Source organism: Aquila chrysaetos, chromosome 24, assembly GCF_900496995.4.
Source record: "Aquila chrysaetos chrysaetos chromosome 24, bAquChr1.4, whole genome shotgun sequence".
NCBI lineage: Eukaryota > Metazoa > Chordata > Aves > Accipitriformes > Accipitridae > Aquila > Aquila chrysaetos.
Window position 1 is genome coordinate 13,213,241 of NC_044027.1, and position 18,907 is coordinate 13,232,147.

General features: G+C 50.3%; 1 protein-coding gene across 1 annotated transcript in view; it reads right to left on the bottom strand.

Moving 5' to 3' along the window:
- MEGF9 (multiple EGF like domains 9) overlaps window positions 1-18,907 on the bottom strand; it is a 56,227-nt gene that overhangs the window by 19,344 nt on the left and 17,976 nt on the right. Inside the window, exon 2 of the mRNA XM_030000658.2 lies at window positions 7,280-7,481. Within this exon, the coding sequence (XP_029856518.1) occupies window positions 7,280-7,481 (202 nt within the window). The remainder of the gene's footprint in view (window positions 1-7,279; window positions 7,482-18,907) is intronic.

Sequence of the window (18,907 nt, forward strand, 5' to 3'; positions counted from 1 at the left end):
TCGCTTTGTGCCGGGGGACGGCATCTGTTTATATGGCAGCCCTCGACGGACTGGGGACACTTCACAGCTCTGAAAGGCCATTCTGTAAATGTCAAAGGGCCACCTTGTCCGGCCACCGCCGCCTCCACGGCCCCGTCTCCCCCGCCGAGGATGCCCCGCGCTGCTGGGAAAGCCAGGGAACTCCAGCCCGGGGCTGTGGTGTCTCCTGCGGGTGCCCTCCCGGCACCACCCGCCGGGACCTGGGAGGCTGGGGAGGGAGGAAGCGATGGGAAGACCATGATGGCCCTGGAGAGGGAGGTTGGATGGGGTCCTCTACGGTTTGGCACGAGGAAGAGCAGCAAAAGCTAACTAACAGCGAAGACTCGACCCCAAACGGTGGGTCCCGGCTTCCCAGAGCATCCGCTGGAGATCACGGCAATATGGGGATGGGACAGGCAACCTCAACACAGAGGAGGACACATCAATGGGGAAGGCGGGGAGACGGGGCTGGTCCCCGCTGGACGCACCAGTTTTGCCCAACGTAGTCCCTCCATCCCCCAGATCTCTACTGATGCCTCCTCTGAGGCAGCAGAAAAAGGCATCGGCAACAAGCACTGCCTGAAGTCAGGCTGGGCACCACCTCCCCCAAACCAGAACTCAGCCAAAAGAGCTGAAAAAGTTGAGCCAATATTTTTTTTTGAGGGCAGTCGATGTTTACCAGAGCAGCAAGTCTGCAACAGACAACACAGCAATGGCAAAACCTGCTGGAAAAATCAACAAAATAACAGGATTTCTGAGAAGCCACAATTACTGTCGGGGAGAAGATAACAATCTACCTTTCCCTGCTGCTGTGTCCAGTCACTCACTCATTTCCCATCCCTGCACGCAACCAAATAAAAATGGGTGCAGGTACAATATTTACCTCCTTGCGGGGGAAGAGAGAAGAAGAGCTAATCAGATGTAAAGGATATAAGAGTCTGTAATAGGAGAGAGATTTAGATAATTAAAGCACGCAGAAAAATACGCTCTAACAGGGTATTCTTCTGGTTTTATGACGTCCACATGTAACAATTTCCGCCACAAAAAAAAAAATCTGTTCTCTGCAGAGTGATGCTGACAAGGCATTACTGGGAGATAATGAGCCACCGCTTGTGTTCAGCCAATCTATAAAAGGGAGAGCAGTCTTTTTGAAGTAGGGAAAAAGGGGGGTTTTGTTTGTTTGTTTGTTTTAAAGAAGTCCTTGAGGAGTTAGGCTCCCAAGGTGTTATCTCCAAAGGAGAGCACTGCCCAACGTGGTTTACTGGACTGCTAAAATATGGTAGAATGGAAATAGAGCTCCCACGCAAAGAAGAGACATTTCAGAAGTGTGATGACACTCTAAAGAGAGAAAATGAAGATTTTCTCTATGCAAAATGAGAACTCCACCACCTTTCCCCAAATAACCTCCTGTGGTAGGGATGGGCAGAAGCCCTGGGAACATGAGGTCTCTCTCATCTCAAACCATTGCCACGAGCACCCTGCCTGCCCAGGCTGGTGAAGCTCCACAAAAGCCTTGAGTTTCAATAGATCTGCATGTTCTGACTAACAAAAAAAAACACCCCAAGTTCTGCCCCACGTGGCTTCATACCACATGATGCTCAAGGTGCGTCTAGTCTGTGACCCACCTGGGTGCTTCCCAACACTATCAGGACCGATGTTCCTTATCGCTTCCCCAACTTCCATCATCTCTTTGCACCTTTTCACATCCCACCACCCCTGCAAACCCAGCGTGCGGCTCTCCCTGCCCAGCTCCCCAAGGTCCTTCAGAAACCCCAGCCCTTATTCAAAGACCTTAACAAAGAACATTGTCCAGTGCTGCTGACCTTACTCTCACCAGCAGTGCTCTTCCAAAGCCATATGAGTAAGGGTCACAAGATCAGCCTCTCCAAAGAGAAGCCCACTACAAAGAAGGCATACAGGGATGGCGACTGCCCAGCTAACAGCACTCCCCTTTCAGCCTCGCAGCATCCCTGCTCCAGGGGACAGACAGCCATGTATACATGCTCTAAGGGACGCTCTGCCTTAATTCTTTCTAATATGAACACAAAGCATGAGATCCCCTTGAGGGGGCAAAACATCTCTGAATTAACACTTTGGCATTTATATGCATGCTTTGTCTTTTTTTTTTTTTTTTTTTTAAAACAGAAATGAGTGACAGGAGCTCTCTCTAACATGACTTATGCCGAGCCCGTGGCACGAACTGTGCACAAACCAGGATCACATGCTGCAGAGCCGTCTCCCCAGCCAGCAGTAAGGAAAGGCTGCTCAGTTAGCGAAGGAGCAGAGCGCTGCACACTTGGGCAGCGTGTTTCAGCGCCAGACGTGAACCAAAGCTAACGTCACCTCCCAGCAGCGTGTCGGAGCCTCTGCTTCCTGTTGCCCTTCTGCTTGTGGGGAAACTGAGGCACGGGCAGAGGGAGCAACTTAAATTGATTCAGAGACCCCAATTTAACACACATCTGTTGTCATTAGGGACAATGATAGCATATTATACGTGTTTAGTTTACATCTTTTTAAGGGAACTGGAAAAACCTAACCCAGATTAGATGGTTAACCCAGGTTTAGCTAAACCACACGGGAATTCTTAAACACCCACAGCGGCCGCAGCTCTCCTCTTGCTCACTAGCACAGGTAACGGTGCAACAGAAGTTGAAGGGTGCATCACCTCGTCTTCCCTAGAACCGGGGTAAGTTAGTTTAAAACACAAAACCTCCCAGGGAAATAGGGAATCGAGGGCTGAACCCTTCTGCCGGGCAGCAGCGTCTCATAGCACCTTCTCCGCTTCGCAGCCCACCTCCTCCATTCACATCCCAAACTGTGGGGTGCAAGAGCTCCCATGCGGGGACAGTTGCTGGTGGGCTAAACACGCTGTCCCTGCGGCTGCGGGGCCACGCTTTGGAAAAAAGCCTCAAAGCCCTATGCACTGGGCTAGGAAAAACCTCGAATGATTGCCTTGCAAGAGGTACGTCCGGGTAATACCACCCTTCCCTGCCTGCAGGAAAGCCTTGCACCACCACGCAGCGGACAAGCCGTCGGGGCCCCAGACTGCTGGGTTGCACTGGGCTACCCTTGCCCAGTTTTTACCCATGTTTGCAGCCCAGTGTGGGTTGGCCAGCGCTGCTGGCAAGGTAAAAATAAATAAATAAATAAATAAAATGCAGCATCATTTGCAATCTCCTGCTCCCCAGCAGTGTACCGCACACTGCCTCTTTCAGGCTGGGCTCTGCCTGCCTGCAGTCCTGCTCCTTTAAATAAATCAGCCAGAGGACAGGTTTACACAGGAAAATTATTTCCGCATGCATTTAAATAGCTGCGCCTGTACAGCTCCTCGTGTCGGTGCACGATTGCTGCTTTGCAGCAGGGAAAGGCTTTCCCCGATCCAAACCCCTTTCCTCTCGCCCTGCGTGTCCCAGGCAGAGCCCCACCACGTCCCGGGGCCGCCGTGGGGAGCAGCCGCTGTGCCGGCTCGTCGTGCCACGAGTCAGCCGAGGACACGAGTGGCATTTTGGGAGAAGCCGCACCGCAGGACACGGAGGGCAGGGGTGTCCCAGGCACTGCAGAAACACCGCGAGGAGCCCCAGCGCTCCCACCCCTGCCCCGGCTGGTGGGGCTGGAGACCACCGTCCCCCCCAGACCGCCTTTGCTGCCTCTGGGTTGGCTCCTTGCCCGGCCGTAGGGAGTGGGAGATGAGAGTTCAGGCAGAGGACTTTGCTCATGTAAAGAAAAAAGAAAAATAAACGGACAGGGGTGCAAGCCTGGGAGGTGTGGGCTGGCCAGCCTGGGCACGGTGACCTTCTCCAGCAGCATCGTGTTCACCTCCTCCACCAGGTAGGGACGTTCTTGCTCCCTTGGAGGAGGAGAGATGGATGGAAAATACAGCTTTCAACTCGAGGTGCCCAAAAGATGGTGAGAGATGCAGCTGGCGGGGGGCAGCTCCCGGCTGGGGCTTTGCAGCAGGAGCACAGCCCTTCCAGCTCAGCCCGCGCACCCACGTGAGTCACCGTCCTCGTTCACTACTCCGTGACCTTGACCATGGCCCTCGAAACTTCAGCTCCTTTCTCCACCCTTCCTCTATGGACTATGAACACTTCCAGGCCACCGCTATCTCCGGCGAGCATCTACGCAGCATCCAACCCAGTGAAATGGGGTTTTATCTGAGGTTTCTAGGTGTTGCCGCAACAGGGGCAACACGCTCCCCCTCTCCGAGATGTGTCAGCCCTCTCCTCACAGCCAGGATTGCATCCAGCCCCACAGCAAGCTCCAGCTTCAACTACACACAGCTTTTCATCTAACAAAAAAAAAAAAAAAAAAAAAAAAAAAAAATCACCCAAACCAGAGCACAGAAATCCTCTGCCATCCCAGAGGGGGATCTGTGTGGATCTCCCCAGATAATCAAATTTAAAACACCACCAAAACAGACCTTTGATTAGCGGCTGTGGAGTCCATTCATAGCGACAACATGTCAGGTCAATGTTCACTCCCAAAATCAACTGTCTGCCTCGGGAAAGGGATTTTTTTTATTTTTATTTGATGGTCTGCATTTGAGGTCTAGTTAATAAACAGTGTACTTGGGTGTGCCATCTGGCTGGCCATAGAGCATGCCTAGAAATAATACTAATAATCATCATATGGTGGTGCTTTAAAAGGCCGTTTTACAAAAGCCTGTGCAAGCTGATTGAAACCTATCAGGCATGTTTTGTGTGCCCCCGAGAGCTCAGCCTTCAGGCAGTCTGACTCTCAAATCAGCCACTGTCAAAAAGGGTCAGAGTCCAAAATTACGCTGCTGTTTTCCTCAGAGACTCATCTGAACAGTGGTCGCTTTTTTCTTAAGCCAGCACACAGGAATTAACTTGTGCAAGTTAGAGTTGGGCTGATGCTTAAAAAAAAAAAAAAAAAAAAATAATAATACAGCTTACAGTATTTTTAATGTCAACGGAACAGAAGCTGGTTGCTGGTGTTAGACAACGTCTGCGTGTCTCATCCCAAGCAGGGACTGCCCGGAGGGACATGCGCCGCTCACCCAGGGACTTGGCGGCAGGTAGACATCAAACCCAGAGCTCCAGACCCGTTTCCAGAACAAGAGCCAAAAATCTCCTTCTTGGATTCACACACGCATCTCCTTGCAATGCAGAAGAGGCTCTCGCCCCCGCTGGGACAGACCCCAACGCGGGGACACACCCCGTGCTCCTGCCCCGCTGGATTTTGCATCCCACTTCGTTTTCCCACTTCGCTATGCACGAGGCTGCCCATTTCGCAGACATACTGATGCCCCCAGCCCTACAACACAGACAACTGACCTAATTTTCCTCTTTTTAAACACCCAGAGGTCATCTCCGTCTGCAGCAAACCCCACTGAGCAGGGAAAAGAAACGCAGAGCAACCTCTGTTAACGTAAGTCCTCCTCCCTGAGTTTTCCTCCAAATTTCGCCCTACGCCCCTCTTCTAAACGCCTCAGGATCTGCATCTCCCACGTCCCTCAAGGCTGTGAAATTGCGCTGAAAAGGAGAAGCTAGGGAGGTCTTCTGCCGTTTCTGGGTCCCTACACGTTGGGGTTGGGTGTGATGGCTCACTACGTGCACGAACTCCACCCCGTTCTCCTTCACGACTCGGAGCATCTCACCTGAAGTTCCCAAGGGTGTTCCTTGGCTTGCTCCACGCAGCAAGACGTGGGGAGACGTCACCCACATCCATGCTTTGCCTGCTGCCTGGTGACTCAAGAGTCAGGGCGAGAACATTCCCTCCCAGTTAACCCAGTTGCTCCAGCAGCGCCTCCCTCCTCTCCCAGCCCTCAAAGATAAGATTTGCCCCATCTGCCTTTCTGCCCAATTTGCCTTTCCAGTAGATGTGACCAAACTCAGATTTTCTAGTCTGTGGCAAACCCTGATGCTTCCAGGCACATCTTCCCATACACAAAACAACCACTAAAAAAAAACAAGTGAAAAGCTCTACACTCTCCACCCCCAAAAATCAGCTTTTTTACTAAGAAGGTCACTCAAAAGGAATGCTCCAGTTGACTAAAGTTCTGATTTTTCAGAGCTTATGCAAGCAGAAAAATGCAGCACTGAAACAACGAGGAAGGACATCAACAGAGGGTTTGGGTGTTTGGAAAAAAAAAAGTATAAAATAATTACAAACAGCATGTCCCTGCAGAACACGTCGATTCTGACTCAGCCCCAGCCTTGGCAGGAAAGCGCAGGTGTACAACACACGCTGAGCCTGGACCAAACCCTAAAAGACAACAAGGCTGATGCCAACGCAAGGCAACCAGTGCAGCAGAAGCCCATTGCACCCACACGCAGGTATCGCTTCCCTTGCAGGGCCCTGGAGAAGGGCTGGGGGCTCCGGGAACGCCGTTGCTGCTGACTTTCTGGTGGCAGCAGGAGAAGGGAGACTGGGAAGGCTGGAAGTGGCTGCAGGGTGGTTTGTTGGGGGGTTCTCCTCCAAGAAAATATCGTGCAACTCGCTACCCTGTGAGGACAAGCGGGGGACGCAAAGGGTCAGGCTGCCGCTCGCACCGTTCTTTGCAGGAATACAGAGACGCCTGCGACTCAGCAACAAACCTCTAATGACTGACGGATCGCTGGTTGGAGGAAAAAAATCATTGCGTGCTGGCTTTTAAAAGGCAAGTGAGGTTGGATAAGGTGAAACGAAAAGGAACGCATTCATTATACAAGAGCTCAAAGCATCGGCTACGGTGACTTTCTTAACACAGCAAAGGAGAGGAGGTGGCAGGGTTAAACGCCAGGCGAGGCAGGAGCCGACACTGCTGTCGGTGCTCTGCAAGGGCAGAGCACAAAGCTTTGCTTGCCTCTGGTGTAACGAATATCCCTTTGGAAAACAAACCTCTCCAAAGCTCCTCCGCTCCTCTCCTGAGCTCAAGCGTGAAGGCAGTCCTGACCGATAGGGACTCATGGATGCACAAGGCATTAGGAGAGGTTCTGCTTCCGTACGACGCAGAAATACAAGTTGGCTCCCTTGTGGGCTGCCAGGGCTTTTGCCACAGCTACGGATATTTTTATAATCCAGATCTTGAAAGAGAGGAAAAATATGCTTCATGAATTTTTATAAGGCCAGCTTCCTTCCTGCTTTTTCTTTGCTTTTTTTCCTCTTTTTTTTTTTTTTTTTTTTTAAATACTAGCACCAGATGACAAGATCCATTCTTGCCTGATCTGCATCCCAAATCCCCAAACATCCCCAAATCCCAATGCCGCGCACACAACCCCCCACCCCGGGAGGCTCAACGAAACACCGCCTTACTCACTCGTCACACCGGGCGCTGCCGGAGCCAGCGGGGCTGCAGCCGCAGGGACGGCACCGCCGGCTCCTCTGCTCCGGGTAGAAGCCCTGGGCGCAGGTCTCGCACCGCAGCCCCGCGTAGCCTTCGAGGCAGGGGCACTGCCCCGTCGTCCCGTTGCATTCGGCCGCGCTGGCGCTCCCCACGGCGCTGCAGTTGCACGCGTCTCCTGGAAGGAGAAAGAGAAGATGAAACCCGTGTGCTGGGGGCAACGGTGCCCGGCAAGACCCCCAGCGGGGTCGGCGTCGCTGTCAGCACGGCTGCCCTCCCTTTGCTTACCCCAAGTTGGAATCATCGTCGCTGTAAGGATGGTATTTGCTTTAAAATGTTGAGAAGGTTAAAAAAAAAAATTAAAAAAAAAATGTTGGGAGCACCTTGGGGTTTGAACCCATTCGGTTCATGTTTTAAATCTCTCCAAAAGAGAGCTAGAAGACTACGGGTATAACTACTTAAATACATATATATGTAGCTGTATATAATGTCTGTATGTATATAAACACGCACATACGCAGACTCATGGTTGTCTGGTTACGTTACTCCAAGAGCTGACAAGTGCTAGCTGTTGTAATATTAGGATAAAGTCAGCAACAGGTGGCAAAATCACTAATTATAAGATCCTCCATTTCACACCACTGGAACACCCTTAATTTACCAACGGGCTGGTCCTTACGACACAGGACATACACACCACACCTATACGATGAACTGGCACCAGCATCTCCCACTCCTGGAGAAGGGATACAGAATGCCCCGACCGGGAGCCGGGGGAACGGAGGAGCTCCAGGTATTTGAGCCGATGGCACGGGTCCCCACTGCAGCAGCCCAAGCTCCCCTGAAAATCTGCCCTCAAGAAAGCACTGAGCACATGAAAACAGCTTTAAAAATTGGGGTGGTGGAGCTGGGGCAGGACGGAGACCTTCTGGCTGCTGCCCTTCAGCACCTAAACCACGACGGGCCACCTTCAGCCCTGTAGTTAGCAGGGATGGCTCTGGGGACCCACACGTGTGCTTCGGGGACACTCCTTATTTACAGGGGTAATGGAAAGCACACACCGAGCAGCCGCTTTTTTTAGAGGGAAGCAAATCTTTTGATCAAGTGATGAATTCCCAGTCCCCCCACACATTATTTCTCATAATACTTTAAAGCACCAAACGCACTGAAGAGAACAACCTCTCCCCGGCAATTTGTTTCTGCCAAGAGCTTTATCTCCATTCCTTCATTGCAAAATATTTAGTGCCTTAATAATTTAAAGTCTTTTTCTGCCAAGAGTGAATTATAAACAAGGATTATCTGCAGAAATAGTGCACAAAGCATCAGGGGCTTTACGCAACCGCTGGTATTTGTTATTCCCTGAGAAAAGCCAGTATTAAAGGCACTTCACAGAGAGAGGAGAGGCCAGGTCTCCATCCCAAGAAAACTTGACTTAAACAAAGCTCAAATCGTGTCAACAAGACCAACGCTAATGCTCTGTCAGCACAAGTATTTCAGATTATTTAACATTTATATTGCACGCTTGTGCCCCAACCCAATGGAAAGGACGTCAGCAGGTGCCTGGATCAAACGACACTTACAACCCAGTGACTGTATAAAGATTAATTTATGAATACGTAAGTAATGTGCTGAAATCGGACCACACTGAAGACCTCAGAGTATCTTTAGAAACACAAGCCGTAAGTTCTCCCGCATCACAGCAGCACTGTAAAAGCTCCCCAAGGTCCGCCCTTCCTGGGGAGCAGCCCTCGCCCCGGGCACGTTCGCCGGTGGACTGCAGCAGAACGGGAAGGCAGACTATACAGCAGTTTGCTGAACACATTAAAGGAACATAAAAACACAACTACAGGTTGACTTTTCTAGGAACACTAGAACCCAAGTGGGAGGAAAGATCCCCCTCTCCCCAAAAAGGGACCATGCAGAAGCCACAGGACATCTCTAACCAACAGACAGCCAGGTTGCAGCACCTGGCTGTTAAATGGCCCCCGGTGCTTTTACTTTTCATCTGTTTTCTTCCAACACGCAAAGAAATATGAGTTATTTAGCTTTGTTACTTTATCAATACATGCACAGTATCCCCATCGAAACAATTTTGTACCTACACACTTGTGAAATTGCACCTAAATTTTCTTCAGTCTAAACTAGCAAATAGGACAAACACCTCAAGATCTGCAATTATCCACTTCAGCAGCCACTTCACATAATGAACCAAATTCCCATCTCAATTATCCAAGCAGAATCTTATCGATTTGGGCACTTGGGCTTCTCCCAGCTCATGGGAGCCACAAAAACTTGTTGAGCAAAAGCACTTTGGAGTTTGTCAAACACGCATCAAAACAAATTTACTTTTTAAAGTTCATTACACGCAGTGCCTTTAGACCTACTAGACTTGATTAAGAAAAGAAAACAAGCACTATATCAGTTCTAACGGCTATGTGAGGCGCTGAGAGGGCAGGTCCAGCACAGCAGCAATGAGCTGCTCCACATGGAGACCACCCTCGTGCTGCAGGAGCATCGCAGCCACAGCCACCACCGGCTGCTCTCCACGTCCATCCCGACGCTCCAGCAGCACCAGCTGAGAACTGAACTTCTCAGCTGGAAAGCGATGGGTGCTACAAGTCAAATTCCCATTCGAAATGCTGCCATCCTGCTGGCACGCGTGTGAGGGGAAAGAGTTCCTCCGTGCTGCTGCGGACCATCCATAAGCGCTGCCCCGCTCCTGCCCTCTCCATCCAGCAAACCAGCCCTGATGGACATGGCTCGCCAGGAGCCGTCAGAGCCCAAAAGGACACACGGGCACAGCCGATACCTGGGCACATCGCTGTGAAAATTAAATAGCCTCATTCACTGCGAGAGGCTGAAAAGCCCTTAGTGAGACAGGGCTGCGCTGTAGCACCTTTATGAATTTGGTTTTGTGGCCATGCTTGCGCTAGGGGAAAAAGGATGGCTGTTCCCAAATATATTATACGGACAGGAGCGGGGAGAACTGACGATGACAGCATATTACCTTCCAAGAAAATCAGCCACAGCAAAAAAGGAAAAACCAGAAGTCAGAGAAGAGAGGCTGCATATATTGGCAAGAGCCTCACGTTTCTTTTGCCCTTTATCAAAGGACCTCAATCATCCATCAAAAGGGTCCAGCCATCGCCAAACCATGGTACAACTCACTGGGAATGTCATCGCTACTTACAGGAGCCCCACACATGCCGGGAGGCAGCGGGAGGCGAAGGCAGGATCCAGCCAGGCCCCGCTGCCTTATCTGAAGGATGCAAACACAAACAGCCTTGCTGGAAAAAGCAGCTGACTTTGGGTTGATCTTGGCAATGGCACCAGCTACCAAACCGGGTTTTCTTTCCAACGGCAGGGCTGTTTGTGTGCTGAGATGCTTTTGGAAAGACGTATGCTTTCCAAAAACACACACAGACACTTGCTGATGCCTTTTTCCACACACACACACAGGTCTTTGCCCATCAAAATTGCACAAAGTCGGGTGAAAACCTGGAGGCAGCTCAGCCTCAGCAGCCGAACTCAACGGCAACGCAGACACACCGGCTCCGCATACGCCAGTTCCCCGGGAGAGTGAAAAATGCTGCAATAATCCAAAATAACACAGGCAAAAAGCAGCTTTTTTGTTCACAGCCTGGTGGAGCGCCGGCTCCAGCTGCCTCGGCAGCGACGGGGGAGGCTGGTTCTGCTGCCGGTGGGGGTGCGGAGCTGAGCCCGTCTGCTGCGGATCCTGCGAAATCACCCCCGAGTGCGTGAGAAGGCACAACGGGGCAGACACAGAAGACATCTCCCAAAAGGGTCATTTCCTTGAGGGCCCTGCCTCCCCCAAACCACCCCAGGGGTTTTTTTGGGGGGGCAGACGGTGGCCCACTTCAGGGGAGCAGCATCACATGTGGTCCCCTCCTTCCCACCCTTATCGCACCCAGCTCGGCTCGCGCATCCGCCTGGCTGATACAAAACCCAAAAACGCCCTAAAGCCCCTTTGGTTGGGCAGCGGAGGAGAACCAGACAGCAGCATTAAAATCCATTGCCTAGCGCGGCATCAAGGTTTGACATGATGATGTACCAGACTATGAAAACCCGAGGCTTAATTTAAAATACACTTTGTTGTCCCGATGGCAGCCGGGTTCAAGAAGGCAAGAAGGTCCACAGCTAGAATAGGAAAGCAATGGCAAACATCTACCTTAGACTCTAGGAACACAGCAAAGATGATGAACACTGCAGAAGAAGATTACGGAACATAATCCTGGCTCCCGGCCAGAGCCTGGGTTTTTGGAGCCTTTATTCAGTTTTCTCAAGCAAATGTTTTGCTTTTTGAAGGTAACCTTCAAAAACACCTTACCAAGAGCTTTTGCAAACACAAAGGAATGAACACGGGTGGATGAACCCCAGAACTGCCCCACAGTTGGAGGTATTGCATTGAGGTTGGGATAACACCACCAGCAACGGGAGCCAAGGGCAAAGAGCTCTCAGGGATGGGGCACTGGTCCAAGCTCTGACTCCCGGCTCTCCCTGACTTGCTACAGACACTCACCCTTGGTCTGCCTCAGTTTCCCCATCCGCAGGGTGTTCACCCGCCCCCGAGGTCCTCCGAGCCCTGCTCGTCTCTGCCTCCGTTTGCCATTTCTAAAACATCAAGGTTTCCCTTCCTTCCCCGTAAAGCACCATGCAACAGCTCAAAGCACTTGCCTATCAGCAATAAAACCCACCGCCTTTGCTCATGAAGGTGTTGTTGACAGGCTTTAATTAATTAACAGCCCGATGACTTTTTGAGATCCCAGAATAGAGGCACTATAAAATTGTGTATCACTGCCACATGTTACTCCTTCAAGCAAAAAAACCCAAACACCGCTCCCTTCATGAGCGGCATTTTAACCTTTACTTTGCATTGCTTACAGGCAGGCGGAATAAAAGGTTTACAGTTTGCTACAGCAAGGGACATGCTGCTGTGTCACAGCACACAGATTTAATATGCAAAAGATTTTATTTCAGTTAGCTGCCACCCTGAATTGATTGATGCTTATGCAAACGTCATATGTCACTAATAAACTGGAGAATAGTTATTTCTGGTTTTTATTGTATTGGATACACGCCATGGCGGTAAGCGGCACCAACACAACCAAGAACGTGCCAGGTTTGCAGGACCCGGGGAGCGCGGTGCCCTGTGACCCCTCGGTACAGCCGCCGGCTCCCCGAGCTCCGCAGTGCTCAGCTCCAGCCCCTCCAGCCCACATCCCCCGGCAGGGATCTCATCCTCCAAATCCCACCCCAGCGAAAAGCCCTACCCTGCAAACCCCAGCGACGTCCCAGCCTGAGCCAGCTCTGGCGTGACACCGCATCCCTTCATCTCCCATCCCCTCCTAGCACTTAAGCAGGGCTCATTCTGGTGTAAAAATCATTTCTTGAATGTGCAGTTTTTTTAAGCCTGCGCAGGTATTTTAAGCATGATTCTTTCTCCCATACAAGCCACTTAATGAATGAATAATTTAAAAACAAGTGAAATATTTACAAACGGCAAAGGAAGAAAACACTATGAAACACACGAAGATGTCTACATGAAACCGTATTTGCTGGGGACATCCTGAAACGGTACAAATCCTGAATGAAGTCACCCGCTCCCTGGGAGCCAGTATGGAAAATCCAAGATGCACATTTTTTGTTAGAAGAACGCACAGCTGAAAGAGCAAGCTGTGAAGTCCCAGGGATGCTATTTATTGTCCTGCTTCAAAAATATCCCCAGGGAGACAGCCATTTTCTATTCTCTGGACTAAATGAAGGGAAAAAAAGGAAAAAAAAAAAAATATATATATATATGTAACACCTGGAGGTACTGTTAGGTTTTTGGGTGCTAGTACTGCCCTGGCAGTGCCAGGAGCCAGAGGAGCAGCCCCAGCGTGGTTTCTGCGGCGCGGTGCTGCAGAGCTGAAGCCAGCAGCCTCGCGTGAGCCGTGCAAACACACAGCTCGGCGAGAGCCTCACCTCCCAAATGCCCCATCGGGTATCCGGCTGGACTTAAAATAGCAGTAACAATGCCAGACTTGGGGCATCTCCTGCCATTTGTCGGTAGAGGCAAAGCCAGACGTCCTCACCTCCTCCCTCCATCATCTGCACCCCAATTCCTTCCCTTGCACACGTGGCTCAGGGTGAGCAGCCCAAAAGCCCAGCCAGTCCAAGGCTGGAGGCACTCACTTCTTGATTACCAAATGCTTGTAGTCACACTGGGTTTATACCAATGTAATCTCACTTCACACCAGTCTGACCTCCCAAATATTAAACCAGCACTGACTCAGTATCCCACTCATTTGCACAGAGAGGATGAAGCTAGTGTATTCACTGTACACGACAGCATCCCGTCCCTAGAAAGGCTCCGTTTTGGTATTAATTTAGCAGTTTCCTCCCTCTCTCCATACTTTATTCCCAAATTCAAGCCCTACCTTCTCTCCCTTCTCCCTCATTTCCCCTTCTCAATCCCTCTCCAGGCACCATTTCTGACAACACAGGAATAAAGGGATCAGGCAGCAGGTTTAAAAATCTATCCAAGGCCATTTCCTTTCCCCTTGTAATTAAATTGTGGAACTTATTGTCAGGGGATGTTCTGAGAGCCAGAAATACCTACGGCTTCAAAGGAGGACTGGATAAGCTCACAGAGGACAGGTCCGCTGGTAGCTGTTAAACACAGGGATGTGGAGGAAGCATCCTGATGGGAAAGTCTCTGAAACGCTGGCTGCAAAAAGTCAGGATTATGTCCTGTCCTCTTGGCATCTTCTTCTGGCCCTTCTTGGATGGGTGAAGCTTTGCTCTGACCCAGCCTTGCTGTTCTGATTTTCTCCCCATTTCCACTGCCTGGGGACAGTTGCAGCTCCAGTCCTCCCCCCAAACACACAAATCCCCCTTAAACAGTTAAGACACAGCTACTTCTACTGGGAATTTTTTTTCTTATCACAGCCAAAGGCGCAGCTGTGCTGCACCACTGCTCTTTCCCCCTTGCCTCTCAACAGGCTCTCTCCCTTACCCCCGAGAAGATATTTCATCCCCTCGGTACGATCCACAAGTGTGCTAAACCTCCCCCAGCAGCTGGACGAAGGTCAGGATGGTGCCGTCCCAGCACGGGATACAGGATAATGAGAGCATCTGTGAGCCTCACCACAAGCTGCCGTCTGTTAAAAGAGAAGGTCCTATTTTACCCAGCCCTTGTAAAAACAATTTACTGCGTTCCAGCCCATCCCTTCCACATCTCTGATGCCACCATCTCAGCGTGGTCGAGCCTTGCCCTGGACTGGCGTTTGCATTCAACTCCCCTGCTCCTCACTTGGGTACCTGGGTGCAACGAAGCTGACGCCGTGAACGCAGAAGCTGTTACCCCAGTGTAAGGATGCTTTTGCCTCCAACCATCGCAGGCAGCGTGCCTTCACCCCATGGCTTGCAGCAGATCTGAAGGGGTACAGGCTGGTTAAGCTCTCCTGCAGGGAGCTGAGGAACATCTGCCATGGGCTAAGAGCTCCTGCAAGAACAGGATCAGAGATGAGCTGATGCACTGTAACTTCTTAAAGAGAGATGTGCTGCCAAGTCCTAGGGTTCATTCTCATCTAGACAGCACTCAGCACAAAATAATAGTCAACTCTTGCATTATGAAGGTGCATTAAAGTGCTCAGACCTGTAATTCACTCTCACTTCAGGCTACAATGCAAAGCCAAAGTGGTAGGAAGAGGATCTCTGCCTACCCCAAAAAAATTTTATATACATCTAGAAGTGTCTTCTATTATTTTGCACTCATTTTGTTACTGAGTGCATCAGATTCAGGGCACTTACAGACTCCATCAAGCTCTCAGCGCTGCAGAGTTGGGCGTGCTGCTGGTGAAAAGAACAGCATCATTCACATTAATGCTGTTAAAGAGATTTACACGAGTCACTTGCGTTGTTCCATAAAAGGATTGTATGGGTCAACAGGGGGGAAAAGACAAGGATTTCTCGATGCTTATACATCACTTGTAATATTGTTAAAAGATTAAACTTATTTGTTGAGGAAAATTCAATCAGAGTAAATCTCTCTTATCACTTGGAAAGAAGTACAAAGCCAAGGTCCCAACTCCAGGGGTCACCAGCAGCCACACAAGCATTTTTCATCAGCGTGAAGCAGGCAGACTTGGGGCTCCAGCCAAACTCTAGCTCAGCCCAGACCACGTCACCCCTCTGCTTTTTCTTTGCATTTTCAAAGGGATGCAGCATCGTTCCCCACTTCGGTTCACAGCCCTCCTGCCCCACCAGCCGTGAGCAAAGCCATCGCTCCTCTCCTTCAGCTAAGCCACAGCCAAGACTCCTAGACCTTAAACAAATGTAAAGGCTGGTTACTCCTGGGATTAGTTATTTTTATTCCTTCCCTGCACCTGCAATCGAGCATACAGGCATTTTGTTTCTGAGGAGTTCTTGAAAGCTCCTTTGTGCAATGCAAGCACCAAGCAATTTTGTTGCTTTCCCTTCCTTTTTGATGCTAAACAAGTTAGCAACCTGCGCAGTGAGCTTTGAACCGGCTCATTCCCCAGTAAACGTGCATCAAAGAAGTCAGACTCACAGGTGTAAAGCTGTCTTGGGAGACTAAAGGATCAAACCCTGTAAACATAAGCAAAAGAAAAAAAAGTAAAATATGGATTCTCATTAACCTCATACTCCTCCTGCACTGGGAGATCCCCAGCGCATGACGCCACCGGGGCTGACAGCAGGGTAAAATACCTGCGGAGCTCCCACCGACGAGACAAGATGTCAGGAGAAGCAGGAGTGGTCCAGTAGTTATTAAGAACCAGGTTATAATGCAGAAGGCTGCGCAGGAGGGATTACACTGCTGTAGCTAAAGAATTATTCCCATATGCAGACAAACCCTCTGGGTCTCTCACTAAGCAGACTGCATATAAAGAAGAATGTGGCCCTAAAATGTTTAGGATACGAGAAGCTACAGTAGCTCCAAATAGACCAAATAAATGCTTGAGGATTAAAATCTCAACAGTTAAAAAATGGATCCAAGCCTTTTAATTAATTTGAAAATAGTTTTGTTGGCATTTTACTTTAGTTGGTTAGATTTTCCCACTAGTATTTCCACAAATGCCTGCAGCCATATAAATATTCCATGTTTCTGTTTGAAAATCTCTGTATTTTCTACCACCCAGCGTGTGACACAGCCAGCCCAACTTGGGTCTTAGAGATAAACAGGATGAAATGTAACTTTGGCAAAAACCTCTGCGACAGCACGCAGCAACCCTGGCAGCTCATACCCTCCTTACAGACAAACTTTCTGCAGCACCTCTCAGGAAGTTTAATTGTTTTGTCAGCAAAATGCTTTAGTTTGAAGATCAAGGCACCTCACACGGGACGGGGCTGGGAATTTATTAGCAGACTTCAATTTTAGTATCTATCGACCATGTCCTAGCAGAGAAAGGGATTAAAAAAAGGCTGCATGAATAATATGAACTATAATCATCTGTTGAAGTCTCCATGTGCTCAAATCCCTGCAAAAAGTAATTAAAATCACAAACTTTGCTCAGTGCTTTGGGGAATTGCAGCTAATGAACGAACGCGTTAATTTATACAGGAGCTTTAAAGGCGCTATGGAGAAAAACCCTGAGCAAGAATCGTCCTTTCAACCGTTTGCATTTGGGCTATAAAGTTGTATTGCATGAATAACCAGCAAGAAAACAGGGGTTAGGAGATGTGTTGGAGGATGAGCTCGGATGAACCCCCCTTTTATCATTCCCCCACCCTTCCCAGCGAGGCTCCCAGCACACGGCCAGGGCTGGTACTTGCCTGGGCGAGGGAAGGGGTCGGGTTTTAGCCCGGGCCAGCTCCTCCAGTCCAGCTCCAGGCTCCTGCACAGGCTTGCACATACGCGAAGACTCAAGTTACTTTGCCTTCACTGCTGCTGCTTTCCTATTTAAGAAACATGACTGCAATGCAGGCACCCCCCCCCCAGAACGGACCCTGCATTAATAAGATACGATGGGGAAACTCTACCCTTGCCACTCAGCAGTCAGGGAAGCCACGGGTCTGCAACGTCATCCAGGTGAACATCTCCCAAGCCACCAAACCCACCCGTCGGGAGACGACAGCAATGACCACCCCTCGTCTCGGGGGATTTGCTCCCTCTTCTACAGCTGAGAGAAACGGGGGAGCCAGGTCCTCCCGGTCACTGACCCTGCTCTGCAGGGGACCCCCAGGATCAATCACCCTGTCGAGAAGTCCCTCGCTCCTTAATTTTTGGCCCAGGCATAGCTGGAGCAAGAGAAGGGGTTTCCCCAGGTATGTCTGCATTTCAAGCAGAGCAGCAATGCACAACCTGAGACACTACTGTGACATTAGATCTTAAAACAGAAGGCCAGTAAGGCTTTTTTAAGCCTGTAACTTTCCATATTAAAGGAATTAATCTCTTTTCTTTCCCTCATAACTGGTATAAATCGTTTAAAGCCCACATAGTGCTCATGCTGAGATAAAACGGGCAGGTGACACCAGCCCAGGCGTAGAGCCGTGCCGAAGGAGGTTCACCCCAGTCCCAGGGAAGTACCCGATTCCTTCCTCAGTTTTCAAAAGCCAGAAATTTTTAGATGCTTCTCCGCAGTGAATGTCTAAACCTTCCAAAAGCTGCCTCCATACAGCCCCGAGATGTGCTGATGCGCCATGGCGTCCCCGGGGAGAAATGCAGCATCACCGTAAGTTAAGCAAAGAGAAGGATTCGTGCATCCTTCTCGCTCAACAACAAGCTGCAGACTCCTCTGGGTGACATCTCAGGGAGGGCACGGTAAAGCCTTTTGTTTAAATAACAGTCGGGTTTGCTGCTCAGACTTGTTGCAGTAGAGATAAGCAAAACTTTCTGTTCCTGCTGCACTTGACAGCATCCACTTGCGCAGCTGCGGTCGGAGGCAGCGCCTGTCAGACAGATACAGATCTTCCTTCGCAGTCACCTGGCTGAGAGCAGATGCTCCAGGACAGCCTTGCCTGCACGGCCACCCTCCTCCTCCTCCCCAGATAAGCTGTTGCAGATGTCTCTCCTGAGCAATTCACACCCCAACAGCATCAGCTCTCCCCCCGACACCTTCTGCAGGCTCCCACGGTCAGGCAGCAGTAACAGCCAGGTGTGGAGATGAAGACCTCCCCTCTGTCCCCTTTCCTAGGGATTTGCTGACCCAACCCATGGGTGCTGGTCAGGCTCACACCCCCCTAAAAGGGGATAACAACAACAAGGTGCTACACTGGGGCAACTGGGTGGCTCCTCCGGCATTGCAGCTGGTGCTGCTGGAAGGCGAGCAGCGTGGGATAAAGCAGCTGAACAAGGCAAAGCTAACTGGAAAGAAATACAAAAGCAGAGAGCGGGATATAAAATGCAAAAGCCAGCAGGCTGGCAGGAGGGGGGGGAAAGGGAAACCAGTTCTGCAACACCCATCTTCCACCAGCACAAAGACAACGCTGCATGAAACCATCTGATCGCTGCCTGGCCAAATATGCCAGAAAGCTCAGCTCAGCGTTTGGCACGCCACGTTAGCCCTTGCACCCAGCTACACTAACTGCTGAAACAGCAGGAACCCTCCGACCCTGCCGAAAGCCCCACGACGCTGTCGG